At 38.9% G+C, this 12,543-nt stretch overlaps 4 protein-coding genes across 4 annotated transcripts; 2 read left to right on the forward strand and 2 right to left on the reverse strand.

Annotated features, from left to right (window-relative positions):
- Positions 1-398: 398 nt before the first annotated feature.
- Positions 399-4,107, reverse strand: cop1 (coatomer alpha subunit Cop1; the record flags this gene model as incomplete). Its single annotated transcript, XM_056181081.1, has 3 exons — positions 399-641; positions 686-949; positions 997-4,107. The coding sequence occupies 3 exons, from the start codon at positions 4,105-4,107 to the stop codon at positions 399-401; spliced, it is 3,618 nt and encodes a 1,205-aa protein (XP_056036385.1).
- Positions 4,108-5,845: 1,738 nt separating this feature from the next.
- On the reverse strand, positions 5,846-6,982 carry dps1 (decaprenyl diphosphate synthase subunit Dps1; the record flags this gene model as incomplete). The annotated part of the gene is made up of 1 exon (XM_056181082.1): positions 5,846-6,982. The coding sequence occupies one exon, from the start codon at positions 6,980-6,982 to the stop codon at positions 5,846-5,848; it is 1,137 nt and encodes a 378-aa protein (XP_056036174.1).
- Positions 6,983-7,223: 241 nt separating this feature from the next.
- On the forward strand, positions 7,224-9,359 carry knk1 (AAA family ATPase kink, Knk1; the record flags this gene model as incomplete). The annotated part of the gene is made up of 3 exons (XM_056181083.1): positions 7,224-8,624; positions 8,681-9,089; positions 9,142-9,359. The coding sequence occupies 3 exons, from the start codon at positions 7,224-7,226 to the stop codon at positions 9,357-9,359; spliced, it is 2,028 nt and encodes a 675-aa protein (XP_056036175.1).
- Positions 9,360-10,201: 842 nt separating this feature from the next.
- Positions 10,202-12,247, forward strand: apl2 (AP-1 adaptor complex beta subunit Apl2; the record flags this gene model as incomplete). Its single annotated transcript, XM_056181084.1, has 1 exon — positions 10,202-12,247. One exon carries the CDS (start codon positions 10,202-10,204, stop codon positions 12,245-12,247), a length of 2,046 nt encoding a protein of 681 aa, XP_056036172.1.
- Between the last annotated feature and the right edge of the window lie 296 nt (positions 12,248-12,543).

Genomic DNA, 12,543 nt, shown 5'->3' on the forward strand with positions numbered 1-12,543 from the left:
TTGAAAGCCACTTTCAGTAGCGCAATTATTTAAACCTGGGGTATACATCGTTTCTTACTGTACGTTAATTGAAAAAGAAAAAAAAAACTGATAAAAAAAACTGATATTTATTTCAATACTTACTAAAGCTACATGTACCATGAATGTTTATGAGCATTTCTGCATTGAAAATCAGAGTAAGCAATAAGAATATTAATTTATTTTTCGTAAATAAGAGATGAAAATGAATGTAGAGATTCATCCTGCGCATTCCGTCAATCGTTACTATGTATAGGCAAAAAAAGCATTTAGATACATGTGTGTATATTTACGTCGTAAACCACGGCCAAATTAACAAACAGGAGACATTCAAAGGAATTGAGTGGACTTGTTCATATATTTTCAACGTAAGTGCTAACTTATACCAAAAAGCGTCGTCCAGTACCACGTTGGCCAATAGCTCCAAGATCACACACCAAGCAAACTCCATTTGCAGATGTCTTATGATATTTAGCAGCACAAACAGGACAAGATTCATAATCCTGTCCTGAGTAGATGGGAGTCAATGTTTTGGCGCAAATGCTGAATTCCACGTGTGGATCGTAGTCAATTTCAAATGCATCATGGGGATTTCTATCTCCTAAAGTAATAGCACGGCTCGCCTAGTAAAATTAGTATACAGTGAAATCTAGGTAAATACACTTACAGCTTCAGCCGCAGGTCCAGATTCTGCCAAGTCAAGTAATCTTTGACCTAAGAAAGAGGCCGATTTGAAGTTCTTCTGCTTATGAGAAGCATTGATTGCTAAACGATGAGCGATAATCGAATGAACAGGTTGCAACTTGGTAGATGCAAAGTAGTACGACAATTCAAGTGCGCGTGTCACATCACCCTCAGGCAACTTGCGTCGTTCCAACTCGCATGACAAACCAACAATATATTCTCGAGATTCATCCAATAAGTCGGATATCTTTGTAAGTTAGTAATCAATTCACCGTCGTTAAATTTCATTCATACCTCTTCAGCTTCTTTTTGAGTATTAGCCACGGAAGTAATTAACAAATAAATGATGTTTAAGCAAGCGTCTTTAGCCTCTGAGATCTTGTTTGCTTTTACCAATCGATAAGCTTCGTTAAGTTCATTATTCTTGATAGATTCCAAATTACGAGGTATAAAAGGAAGGGCTTGGTTACGTTCGGCAGACTCTCCATTACGTCGAACATAAACTGTTAGAGGATCAAGACCATCAACAGCAGGCACATAAGCTCTTGAAGCCGCATAAATTTCTAAAAAGCGGCTTTTAAGAGGAGCAAAGTTTACAGCTCCAACTTGTCTACCCAAAAGTTTCATGGCACTTTCAAAATCGCCTGCAGCGATATGGTCAGCAGCTAAAGGTGAATTCTTCAACCACAAATGAATTTCGTTAGCACCGTCAATAACACCAACTTCATTCTCTGCATTTGGAACGACTTCTTCAGTAGCCAAATCTTCAACTTCCCAGCCATCATCTTCCTCAGGACTCTCAGCAGTTAATTCGCTGCCGTCTTCTTCAACATCTAAAAGATCTTGTTCGGCTTCTTGGTATTCATTGACAGAAGCTATTTCCTCTTCAGGGCTTTCCAAAGCCATTTGCTCTATCCGGTCTCTCAATAGTTTTTCAAATGAGGAATCGGAAGTATCCTTCAGAGGCCAATTTTCAGTATAAGTAGGACGAACAGGAGAAGGCAAAGTAAAAGAAGGACCAATGCTGGGTAACTTAATTTGATCTTCATTAATACCGCTAACGGCCAACACTTCATGAGCTTTTTCTTCTAGACCATTAGACTTTGCGGTTAAATATGCAAGTGGACACATATTGGCATCAACAAACATGTTAATCCGAGCTTCTATATCGTTCATGTATAAAGAGTTTTGAAAGAGACTTAAGGCATCATTACGCTTCTGAGCAATCATAGCCATTTTGCTAAGTTTCTCAGTGTTTCCCGTAATCAAATATAAAAAGGAAAGTTTTTCAAAATAGCGAAGCTTTTGATATGTAATTTCAGCAATTTTGTGGTTTCCAGAATGAAGAGACTCTGAAGATAAGTGAGACCAAACCTCAGGTCTATCAATTGTACGAGCAATGTCCAAAGCAGTTTCTAAATTGTTACATTGCAAAGCTAATTCGAAACGGGTCGATAAATCTTCCACAAATTGCAAAGCAATCTCGGGATAGCCTTTCTTCTGCAAATAAGCAATAATGGCTTGACCAACTAAATCACTGTTCTGAATTAAATGTAAAACCTGCTCATAGTCTTTCTTGATCAAAGCCACCTTGAAAAGATAATCCGTAGGATCAATCTTAATCGTTATAGGTTCTGCAGCGCGATTTAAGGCAAACACCAAATCTCCTTTAGCACGAACAAGGTAAATAGTAGATTCCAGTGTCTTTACAATACCAGAATCGCCCGACATCAAAAGGTATTTCAAGTGGTCAAGAGTTGAATACAGCAAAACATTATTTTCAATCCAGACTGCACTCTTGATTCGAATAGTTTCGTGGATTGAGGTGATTAGCTCCATGGATTTTTTAACGATGTAAACAAAGTGCTTACCAATTAATGCTGCATGAGAAGAATCATTAGACCAAACAACGTACTTCACTTTGCTGGCATTCACAGAAGCAATAACCTTCTTTTGTTGCAAATCAAACATGTGGACTTGGGTTAAAGTAGAGATGAGGATATGTCCCATTCCAGCATAAAAAACATCGTTTACCTTGTCTGGCAATTCAATTGTCTTCGTCACTTTATTGGTTAGGTCTTTAATGTCAATGACTTGCTTGCTACGATTGAAGACAGCAAATCGATTACGTGCAACAAAAAGAGCCGTATCACCGGAACCTTTAATGCCGTCCTTGGAACTAGAGGAACGAGAAGACAAGTTGACAAGCTCATAAATTCCATTATCTACAGAGGAAGTTACGAGAGCAACCTTCTCGGCAGGATTGTAAGATAAGGAACGAGGATGCGTCCATGGACTTCCTTGATGCTTCACCGAAGCTAAAGCATTGCTTTGACCTCTAATTAAATCATGAGAAACGATCGACTTGTCTTTGTTGACATAAAGGAGAGTGTTGATGTTAAGAGCATGAGCAGGGCGTTCACGTTCTAATTTGAAAACCATGACACCACTGTCGTGAGCAGCGGCAAATAAATTAAGTTTTGGATGAACGGTAACAAACCAAAAACGGTCATTATCACGACGGAATGTTTGAACTGCGGTTCTTCTATTGAGATCCCAAACACGAATTGTCTTGTCTTCACTAGCGGATAAAATTAACTCTTGGTGGGGATGAAAGAGACAACATGAAACATTGTTAAAATGTCCACGGCAAGTGTCAACTTCCCAAGCCTTAGAAGCAGTCATTCTCCAAAGTTTAATCAATCGATCATCACCGGAAGAAAGAATGAGTGGAAGCGTAGGATGAAAAGCACACCAGTTCGCTCCACGGTCATGACCTTCTAGAACAAACTTTACAACAGCGTCGGTACTACCAAACAAATCGTTCGTTATGGCATTTTGGGCTTGAGCAAGTTGCTCTTCGATTGTCATACTGACGGGGGCGGCGTTCTTCATGCGAAGTCCACTGATGTCCCAAACACGCACAGTTTGATCCAAACTTGCACTCACAATTAAATCTTCAGTTGGATGAAAAGCAGCACACATAACATAATGGGAATGGCCAGTCAAAATCGCTATACAGTTTCTTGATTGCCAGTTCCAAATACGGATCGTTTGATCATCCGAACAAGAAAGAATCCAAGGGTATTCATGGTGAAAAGCACAAACACGGACATAATCCATGTGTCCACAAAGAGAAAATAATAACTTCTTCGCTTTAAAATTCCATACATTAACTTTGTAATCATCACCACCAGAAACGAATAATGGTTGAGTAGGATGGAATGCAATTCCACGTACAGGACCATCATGTCCATCAAATCGATCTATGAGAGTTCCCATTCGATAATCCCACAATTGGATTCTACCATTGTGTAACGAAGTAAGGACCCAAGGCAGAGTCGGATGAAACGCGACCCCTTTGGCCCTAGAAGATTTAGATTCAAACTTAATTAGCATCTCCATTTTATATTTATTTCTTTGGAGAGTTTGAAAGAAGATGCTAAACTCCCAGTTGTTTGTTGTTGTCAAGTTACCAACAGCCTTCAGTATGTGGTTGTGGTTTTACCGCGGGTATAGCGCGGTGAATCCCCGGCTGCTGTTTCTTTATAGCTTGATGAAGAGTTGTAAAGTTGTATAAAGTAAACTTTCAAGCAATAGTTAATGAAGTGGTATATTTATTTTGTAATGCGTATTAGTATTGGATGGATCATTCAATTTACATATCTAACTCAATGTTTCGTAAACAAACGAAATGCTGTCTATAATAATTCAGAACATTAGCTTAGGCATTCAAGTTTACAAAGGTTAATGATATATTTTAGCTGTGACGAGAACAGACAGACTCATGATCTTTATCCAAAACGTAGTATTGTATTGACCATCTAAGATTACTGCCGTTCGACGCCCTTGTAGTTGATTTTTATTATACGTTTCATTTTACTAATTTAACCAAAGCGAAGAGTCTTTGCACACAGCAGCTTTCTTTCTGAATGTATAGCCTCAGTAAAACAGATCAATATTTATGTATGAACTGGAGTAAATGGATATTATTTGCAAAAAAATTAAGAAAATTAAAAGAGATGTGTTGGAATTAGGTTGCGAATTCTCCCTGCAAAGAAATTGCTGGTGAACCAAAAAGTGGTTTCAATATCATCATAGCATAAAACCGAGAGAAAGGCAAGCAGTTAAGAACCTTTAGCATATAGAAGACTAAGCAATAACACTAAGAAATATAAGGTTAGTTTACCGTTCTTAAACATAATTAAGCAAAGGTGTAACCATACCACATTCCAGGAGGTTTGGGTTGATACCACTGAGCTTTACTGGTAGTGACAGTAGGCTTAGAGGGAGCATTGTTCATCAAAGAAAAACTAGACGTGTTGGTGTTGTTGTTCATAGCGTCCATATTGAAGATGAATGAAAAAGTTCGTTTTGGGTCAAATAGTGAAAGCAGGTGTTGCGGAAAACAAATCAAACTTTGGATGGAGAATCACGTTTCAAAAGGCACTTATATATATTCCTTGTGAAAGTAACACCCTTAGTTGGTCCCGACTCTCTTTGTTTTCATTTCAATTCTGCTCCCATTCTTCTCAGACAAAGCGTTCCATTGTTCAGTTGAGTTCAAAGGATGTCCTTCTTTTATATCAAGAAACCTATTCATAATGAATTTTTGAATGAGATTCCTTTCCAAAAATATAATGGCTTTGTTTATTGAATTTGCAAGTTGGATTCTCAGGATAATGATCCGGGTTTTCAAATTTGATAGGAACAATAAAGAAATAATAAAGAAAAAAGAAGTTTAGCATTTTAATTTTTGCAACTATGTTCACAATATCATAAGTCAATAAATGAATTATATCTTTCATGGAGCATTTTCATGCCTAGCTCATCTTTGAGGAGCAAGGGTAGATGAGTTATAAAGTTTTTTGTCGTTTCCTAAATGTAAAATATTGAAATGCGAGAATAATAAGGACTGAATAGAACAAAAGGAACCGACATGCGTTCTTCTGTTGTATTCCTTTTTCATAGAATTTTATTCACAAACTCTTTCGTAAAGTATCTTAAGATTGGATTGTCTTTCACATAGAAAATCCATAAAGAGGACGCAAAATTAAAGCCGACTTTTTTTCCGACAATTGTGTTTTGTTTTTAGGTTCATATTCTTCTCATAATGCCAAAAACAGAAACACCGCAAACAGCATTAATAATTTCGAGCAACGACTTTTTCAGCGACGGCATGTAAAGCCTGTCGGGCAGGTGAATCCGGTATACACTGAAGGGCTTCGTGAGCTTTTAGTATGTAATCATTTGCCCACTTTACGGTGGCCTCTATGCCATCCGTACTTTCGACAAGTTCTCGTGCCTTTTTCACGTCCGAAGGACAATTAAAACGATTGATTACCATTGCACCCAGTTCCGGATACTGCTTCCAAGCAAATAATACAGGAGCGGTTGCGAGTCCCAAATTTAAATCTGCATTTGCAGCTTTTCCCAAGGTTTCGTCTTGGGACGTGTAGTCTAAAACATCATCCATCAACTGGAACGCAGTACCGACGTATCGACCATAATCGGCAGCAGCCTCAATGACAGTAGGAGAGCATTGACCCAGAATGGCAGCAGATTGGCAGCTTTTTGAAATAAGACTAGCTGTTTTTAGGTATGTTTTTTCAATGTAGTAGTCAAAATGAAAGGGTTGTAGTTCTAAGCTATTTGTATCGGCCGTATTCTTCAATTGAAGAAATTCACCACGTACCAAGTCTGCAACGACCGTTGCGAACAACTCAGTAACTTTTGGGGTTCGCAGTCTAGCCATTGCCGTGGATGCTCTCCCAAGAATAAAATTCCCTGTCAAAACAGATTTTCGATTTCCAAAAGCTACATTACTGGAAGGATGTCCTCGACGGGAACTGGCATGATCAATTACATCGTCGTGCAACAAACTGGCTGTGTGGATCATTTCCGTGATTTGAGCTAATCGAAGCTGAGAAGGTAAAACCTGTCCAGTGGAGACGTGATCCGGAGCATCGTCTTCCAAAAAATTCGACCCAACAATAGACTGGTCAATTCCACTGCATAGACTCGTTGCTTTCGACACCAACAGTACCAGGGAAGGTCTCATCTGCTTTCCCTGGGCTATGGTGTAATATCTAGAGCATTTTGAAAGTTCTTCAAATTTGGAGGAAAGCAATTCTCGGATTCCTGGTGATACTTGCCTGAGTTCATTTTCAATGAGTCCGGTAAAATTGGCAGACTTGCTTGCCGCCCTAAATAATACTCTACAGCCTTGATTTCTCCAAGTCGATTTAAGTGATAGTTTCAATATCCCATTGTGAAGCATTTCATTTCTTTCTGAAAAGAGTGAGTGTGCATATAAGAGGAAGGCTTTAGTTTCTACATATTTGGTGTGATCTTCCGAAAACTTCGTTTAGATAACCTTAAATTATAGACGAATTTTGTGTATGAGAAATGCAGCTACACAACAGATAGGTAACAATGCTACCGCCGACTTAGAACGAAAACATTAGGGGACCCAAGGCTCCGCTTAGCAACTACTCTGGAGTCACGAAGAAGCTGGGAGTATGGAAGCGAGTTCTGAATTAGATAGAATACTTCCAATTGCTTCTAGAGCATTATTATGTGAGGGAAACAAAGATTGGACCTTGGCGTATGTAAATTACTGTAAAGTGATAGAGGAGATGAAAAAATTTTCGGAAATGCGTATCCGCCAAGGACTTGCACCGTTAAAAGGAGCAGAAGAGTGTTCCTGGAATGGACTTTACGATAATTGCGTTAACAAGGCCGGAAGGCTACGGAGGCTAATTTTGGAAACGGAAATGGAAAGGCAAAATTTCCAAGTCGCACCAAAAATAGCGCAAAAAAAGTCGTCGATTGACTATCAAATACCTGGTCCAAGCCGTGCGCATACGCCTTTGCAGCATTCTATGAGTGGCCGAATGATATATAAGCAGCCAAGAGGTGTAAAGTCGGAAACAAACATTTCAACGACTCCTCGTTCTTATGGATCAGCATATTCCCCTCCTTCAGCTTCTGCATCATTCGCCGCAACTTCTTCTTTTGGGAATTCCTCTCATTTTAATTCCGCATTAAAGCGCTCGCCTGGAGTTGCTAAAACGGAGGACCCTTTTTCTTCTTTCAATTCATCGGCTGTAAAGCCATCTGATTCCACTCGGGCAAATACTACAGGCTCGCCGTTCTCTCTTTCGGGCTCACCAGAATTAACGAGTCAAACGAACCCATTTATTTCAGCAAAGTCTCATCCCTTGCCCAATCCTCCTCCTATGCAGCGCACTGCCTCTTCGTTTTGCATACCACTTCCTAGAAAAGGTACTTTTATTCCTGCCCAGCCTTTAGCTTCGCCACCACCTCCCCCAAAGTCCACATCCTATACCTCGGCAACATATCCTGTATCTCCGTTTGATCGACAAACCTATATGAATAATTCAAAATCATATTCATCTGATACCAATCCGTTTATTACCAACGGGACTCCCAACGACGTCAACGACTTCACTCCTACTCCGCCTTCTTCAAGCGATATTAAATCTTCGCCTACAACATCACCAGTTGATCCAAATGATTCTCCATTGATAAAGCAAATAGCTGGACAGGATCAACAGTCGACCACACCTTCAGCCTCTACTGCTCAGCCTGATAATCTCCAAAACAACAATCAACAAAGTGATTTTGAATCTGCCATCATGAGCGAAATTGTTGCAAATCACGATCCAGTTTATTGGTCAGATATTGCGGGGTTAGAAGAAGCTAAAAACTCTTTGAAAGAAGCTGTCATCTACCCATTTTTGCGACCAGAATTATTCAAAGGTCTTCGCGAACCTGTTCAAGGCATGTTGCTATTCGGACCTCCGGGAACCGGTAAGACTATGCTTGCTCGTGCTGTTGCTACGGAAGCCAAAGCAACTTTTTTCTCAATCTCGGCTTCTTCCTTGATGTCAAAATATGTATGTAATTGGTTTAGCTTTTTCTTTATTCCTTCTTTTCTCTAACACGTCTTTAGCTCGGTGAATCTGAAAAGCTCGTTCGGGCCCTGTTTGAAGTTGCAAAACGCCAAACTTGCAGTGTCATATTCGTGGATGAAATAGATTCAATTCTTTCTGCACGAAGTGATAGCGGTAACGAACACGAGAGTTCGAGAAGATTGAAGACTGAATTTTTAATTCAGTGGTCTTCTCTTTCTAATGCGGCTCCTGAAAAAGCTACAGGCAATTCTCCTCGAGTGTTGGTCCTCGCTGCAACAAATCTTCCATGGTGCATTGATGAGGCAGCACGTCGTCGTTTTGTGAAGCGAACTTATATCCCCTTGCCTGAACCAGAGACGCGTCATAAGCATCTTTCTCATTTGCTACATAATCAAGTACATGGTCTAACGAATGAGGACTTGAATGAACTTGTTGAGTTAACTGAAGGTAAGTTTTAAAAAACAAATGTGAGTTGTGAGTTGTCGCTAATTAAATTTAGGTTACTCGGGATCCGACATAACCGCTTTGGCTAAAGATGCTGCAATGGGTCCTTTGCGAAACCTGGGTGAGGCTTTATTAACGACTAGTGCCGAACATATCCCACCTATAGATATTAATCATTTCAAAGCTAGCTTGAAGACAATTCGACCTAGTGTTTCCTCAGAAGGTATTTACCGTTACGAAGAATGGAATCACCAATTCGGTTCTCAACGCTGAGGCTAATTTTCACCATCATTTGAATCATTTGAGAGAGGACTTTTCTGCTTTGATATTTAAGATATGTCCTCTTGATACAAGCTATTTATTTATCTTTTCACCATTGAAACCAAGTTCCCTTCTTTTCTTTGTTAATCCTTAAGATGTTAAGAGTTTTAATTATCTGTGTACACTCAATCTCTGTCGCTTTTCTTTTGCATTCCGTCATATACCATTATACATTTCGAGGGCCTTTACTGTAAACAGACAACGGTTTTATTATTTAATTTTTTCATTGATACCTCATAATTCTGATTTGAGAATAATACTTTTGAAAATAACAACGCATATTGTCATCTTAACCTCTTTATCTTGCATTCTTTTGATGCCTTACTTTTACCTACCAAATTGCTTAATTCATTATTATTTTGGAATATTGAATGAAGTATACGTACCTAATTATTGTTATTTAAACTAAATCAATTGTAATTTATAAAATTTACTCTTTTTGGAAGAATGATGTTGGTTACAAGTAAAGCCATGCAGGAACTCTCAATTGTAAGAATGCTATGTAACTCGATACTCCTTTAGCTTAAGAACGATCGAATTCAATTAGAATTAAACCCTTCTATTGAGCATTTAACTGTTTATAATCTTACTTGTTTTGTAAAGTACTCGAAGAAACTTCAGTAAACGGCTGTCACCAAGTGTTACTCATAGCAAGTCTACAGGGTAATTGAATGATTCTTCTACGTGGTAGGTAAAAATCAGCTGTAATTGAGAATTCAAGGAGAGAGGTTGCTTTTTTAATTTTTTTTTATTCTTATAGGCATTAGTTTCTTGATCAAAAATTTGGGATCGTGATGGTTCCTAAGATCTTTCAATCTAGTCGCCAGAAGGCATTTAAGAAGAGTGAAACAAGTGAATTACAGAAGGGATTAGTTTCTCAATATGCAGGTGAGCGAATTGACGCTGTCAAGAGGACAATAGCGGCCATGACCGTCGGTAAAGACGTCTCCAATTTGTTTCCGGACGTGTTGAAGAATTTAGCAACCCGAGACGTAACATTGAAGAAATTGGTGTATTTGTATTTGATCAACTATGCAAAGACGCATCCCGATTTGTGTATTCTTGCCGTGAACACTTTCGTTAAAGATTCAGAAGAATATAATCCCACTGTTCGGGCTTTGGCAATTCGAACCATGGGTTGTATACGTGTTACCAAAATCATTGACTACTTAGCACACCCTTTACGAAAAGCATTAAAAGATGATCATCCATATGTCCGCAAAACGGCTGCCGTATGTGTTGTAAAAATGTTCGAATTAGACCCTGAATATTGTTCTTCCAATGGTTTTATATCCCAACTTCAGGCATTAGTTACGGACCCTAATCCGGCCGTCGTTACTAATGCAGTTAGATCGCTTGCGGAAATCCATGATTGTGAACCCGAAAAGGGTTATTTCAATTTGGTATATACAATGACCGATCGGTTGATTGTAGCGTTGAGTGAATGCAATGAATGGGGAAGAATAACCATTCTTTCCGCTCTCTCTCGATTGCGTACCACCGACGTTAAAGAAGCGGAGTTTATCTGTGAACGTGTTATTCCTCAATTTCAACATGCCAACAGTGGTGTAGTGCTGGCTGCCGTGAAAGTGATTATGATTCATATTTCATTATTTTCTGAAGAATTTAGAACCCTTTTATACAAAAAAATGGCACCTCCTCTCCTTACACTTTTGTCCGCTGATCCAGAAATTCAGTATGTTGCATTGCGGAATATCAATTTGATCCTTCAAAAACAACCGGACGTTTTTGAGAGAGGCACTCGCGTCTTTTTCTGTAAATATAATGATCCTCTTTACATCAAACTTGAGAAATTGAAAATTATTACAATGCTTGCATGCGAGGAGAATATAAATGAGACACTTTCTGAACTTCGTACTTATGCTTCAGAAGTAGACCTAGAATTTGTCAAACAGACAATCAAGTCGTTGGGTGACGTTGCACTGAAGGTTCCGAGTATTATTAATGATTGTATTGCTGTGTTTTTAGAGATTTTTGAGGTTAACATCAGCTACATGGTTCAAGAAGTTATGGTTGTTATGGAGACAATTTTACGACAATATCCTAAAAAGGTACAACTTTTGCTTCCTTATCTTGAAAAAGTGCTAGAGGAACTTGGAGACCCTCGAGCTCGTGCCAGTATGGCTTGGATATTGGGTGAATTTTGCAATTCTATTGGTAACTCCACTCAGCTGCTTTATGAGATGGTGTCTTCTATCTCCCAGGAAGATTTACAGGTGCAGCTTGCTCTATTAACAGCCACTGTCAAGTTGAATCTTATCATGCGTAATGGTGAATCTGAAGCACTCTTGAAAAAAATATTTTCTTATGCAACAAATGTATCTAGCAATCAAGACTTGCGGGATCGGGCTTTCATGTATCAGCGATTAATGACTTCCAAAAATTTAGATACGGCTACTTCTATTGTTTGCTCGCAAAAACCCACTGTCGAACATGATACCAAGTTACCCAGGTTACTGTTGGAGACTTTACTTTCAGAAATGACTACTCTTGCATCTGTTTATCACAAACTACCAGAGTCATTCATCGGCCAAGGAAAGTTTGGAGCAGATGCTCTTCAACAACGTGCTGTTGAAGAGTTGAACGTTGACGAGGAAAACAACCAGACGGCAATCGAAAAGGGAGCAAATGTCGAGAATTTACTAGATCTTGATTTTGGAGGTCAAGGCACTGCTACTCCTACTGAATCTACAGCATCGCCTTCTATTTCTAATAATGCTTTAGATTTATTTATGTCTGTCGAATCTTCCGCGCCGAGCAATCAGCCTCCAACAGCAGGTCACTCACGGTCTGCGACAGAAGATCTTCTTGGTCTATAAGAAAGTATTTATTAGAGGATTTGATCGAACAAGCATGTTTATACCACATACCACAATATCACATATTCCAATGAACTATTATCCCATCACCCATGAAAATATGAACCTTGTTTGTTTTAGGATCATAGTACAGAAAATGGTAATTTTATGAACCCCGAAAAACAGTGAATAGACGAATTGTATGCTGCTTATCGAAAGTATATTTTCTAATTTGTTATTTCAAATCCTTTCTGATCCCCGTCAGCTACCATTCCCAATACAATTAAACATTTCCTTTATCAGTTTACAATACTCTA

This window comes from Schizosaccharomyces osmophilus, chromosome 1, assembly GCF_027921745.1.
Source record: "Schizosaccharomyces osmophilus chromosome 1, complete sequence".
NCBI lineage: Eukaryota > Fungi > Ascomycota > Schizosaccharomycetes > Schizosaccharomycetales > Schizosaccharomycetaceae > Schizosaccharomyces > Schizosaccharomyces osmophilus.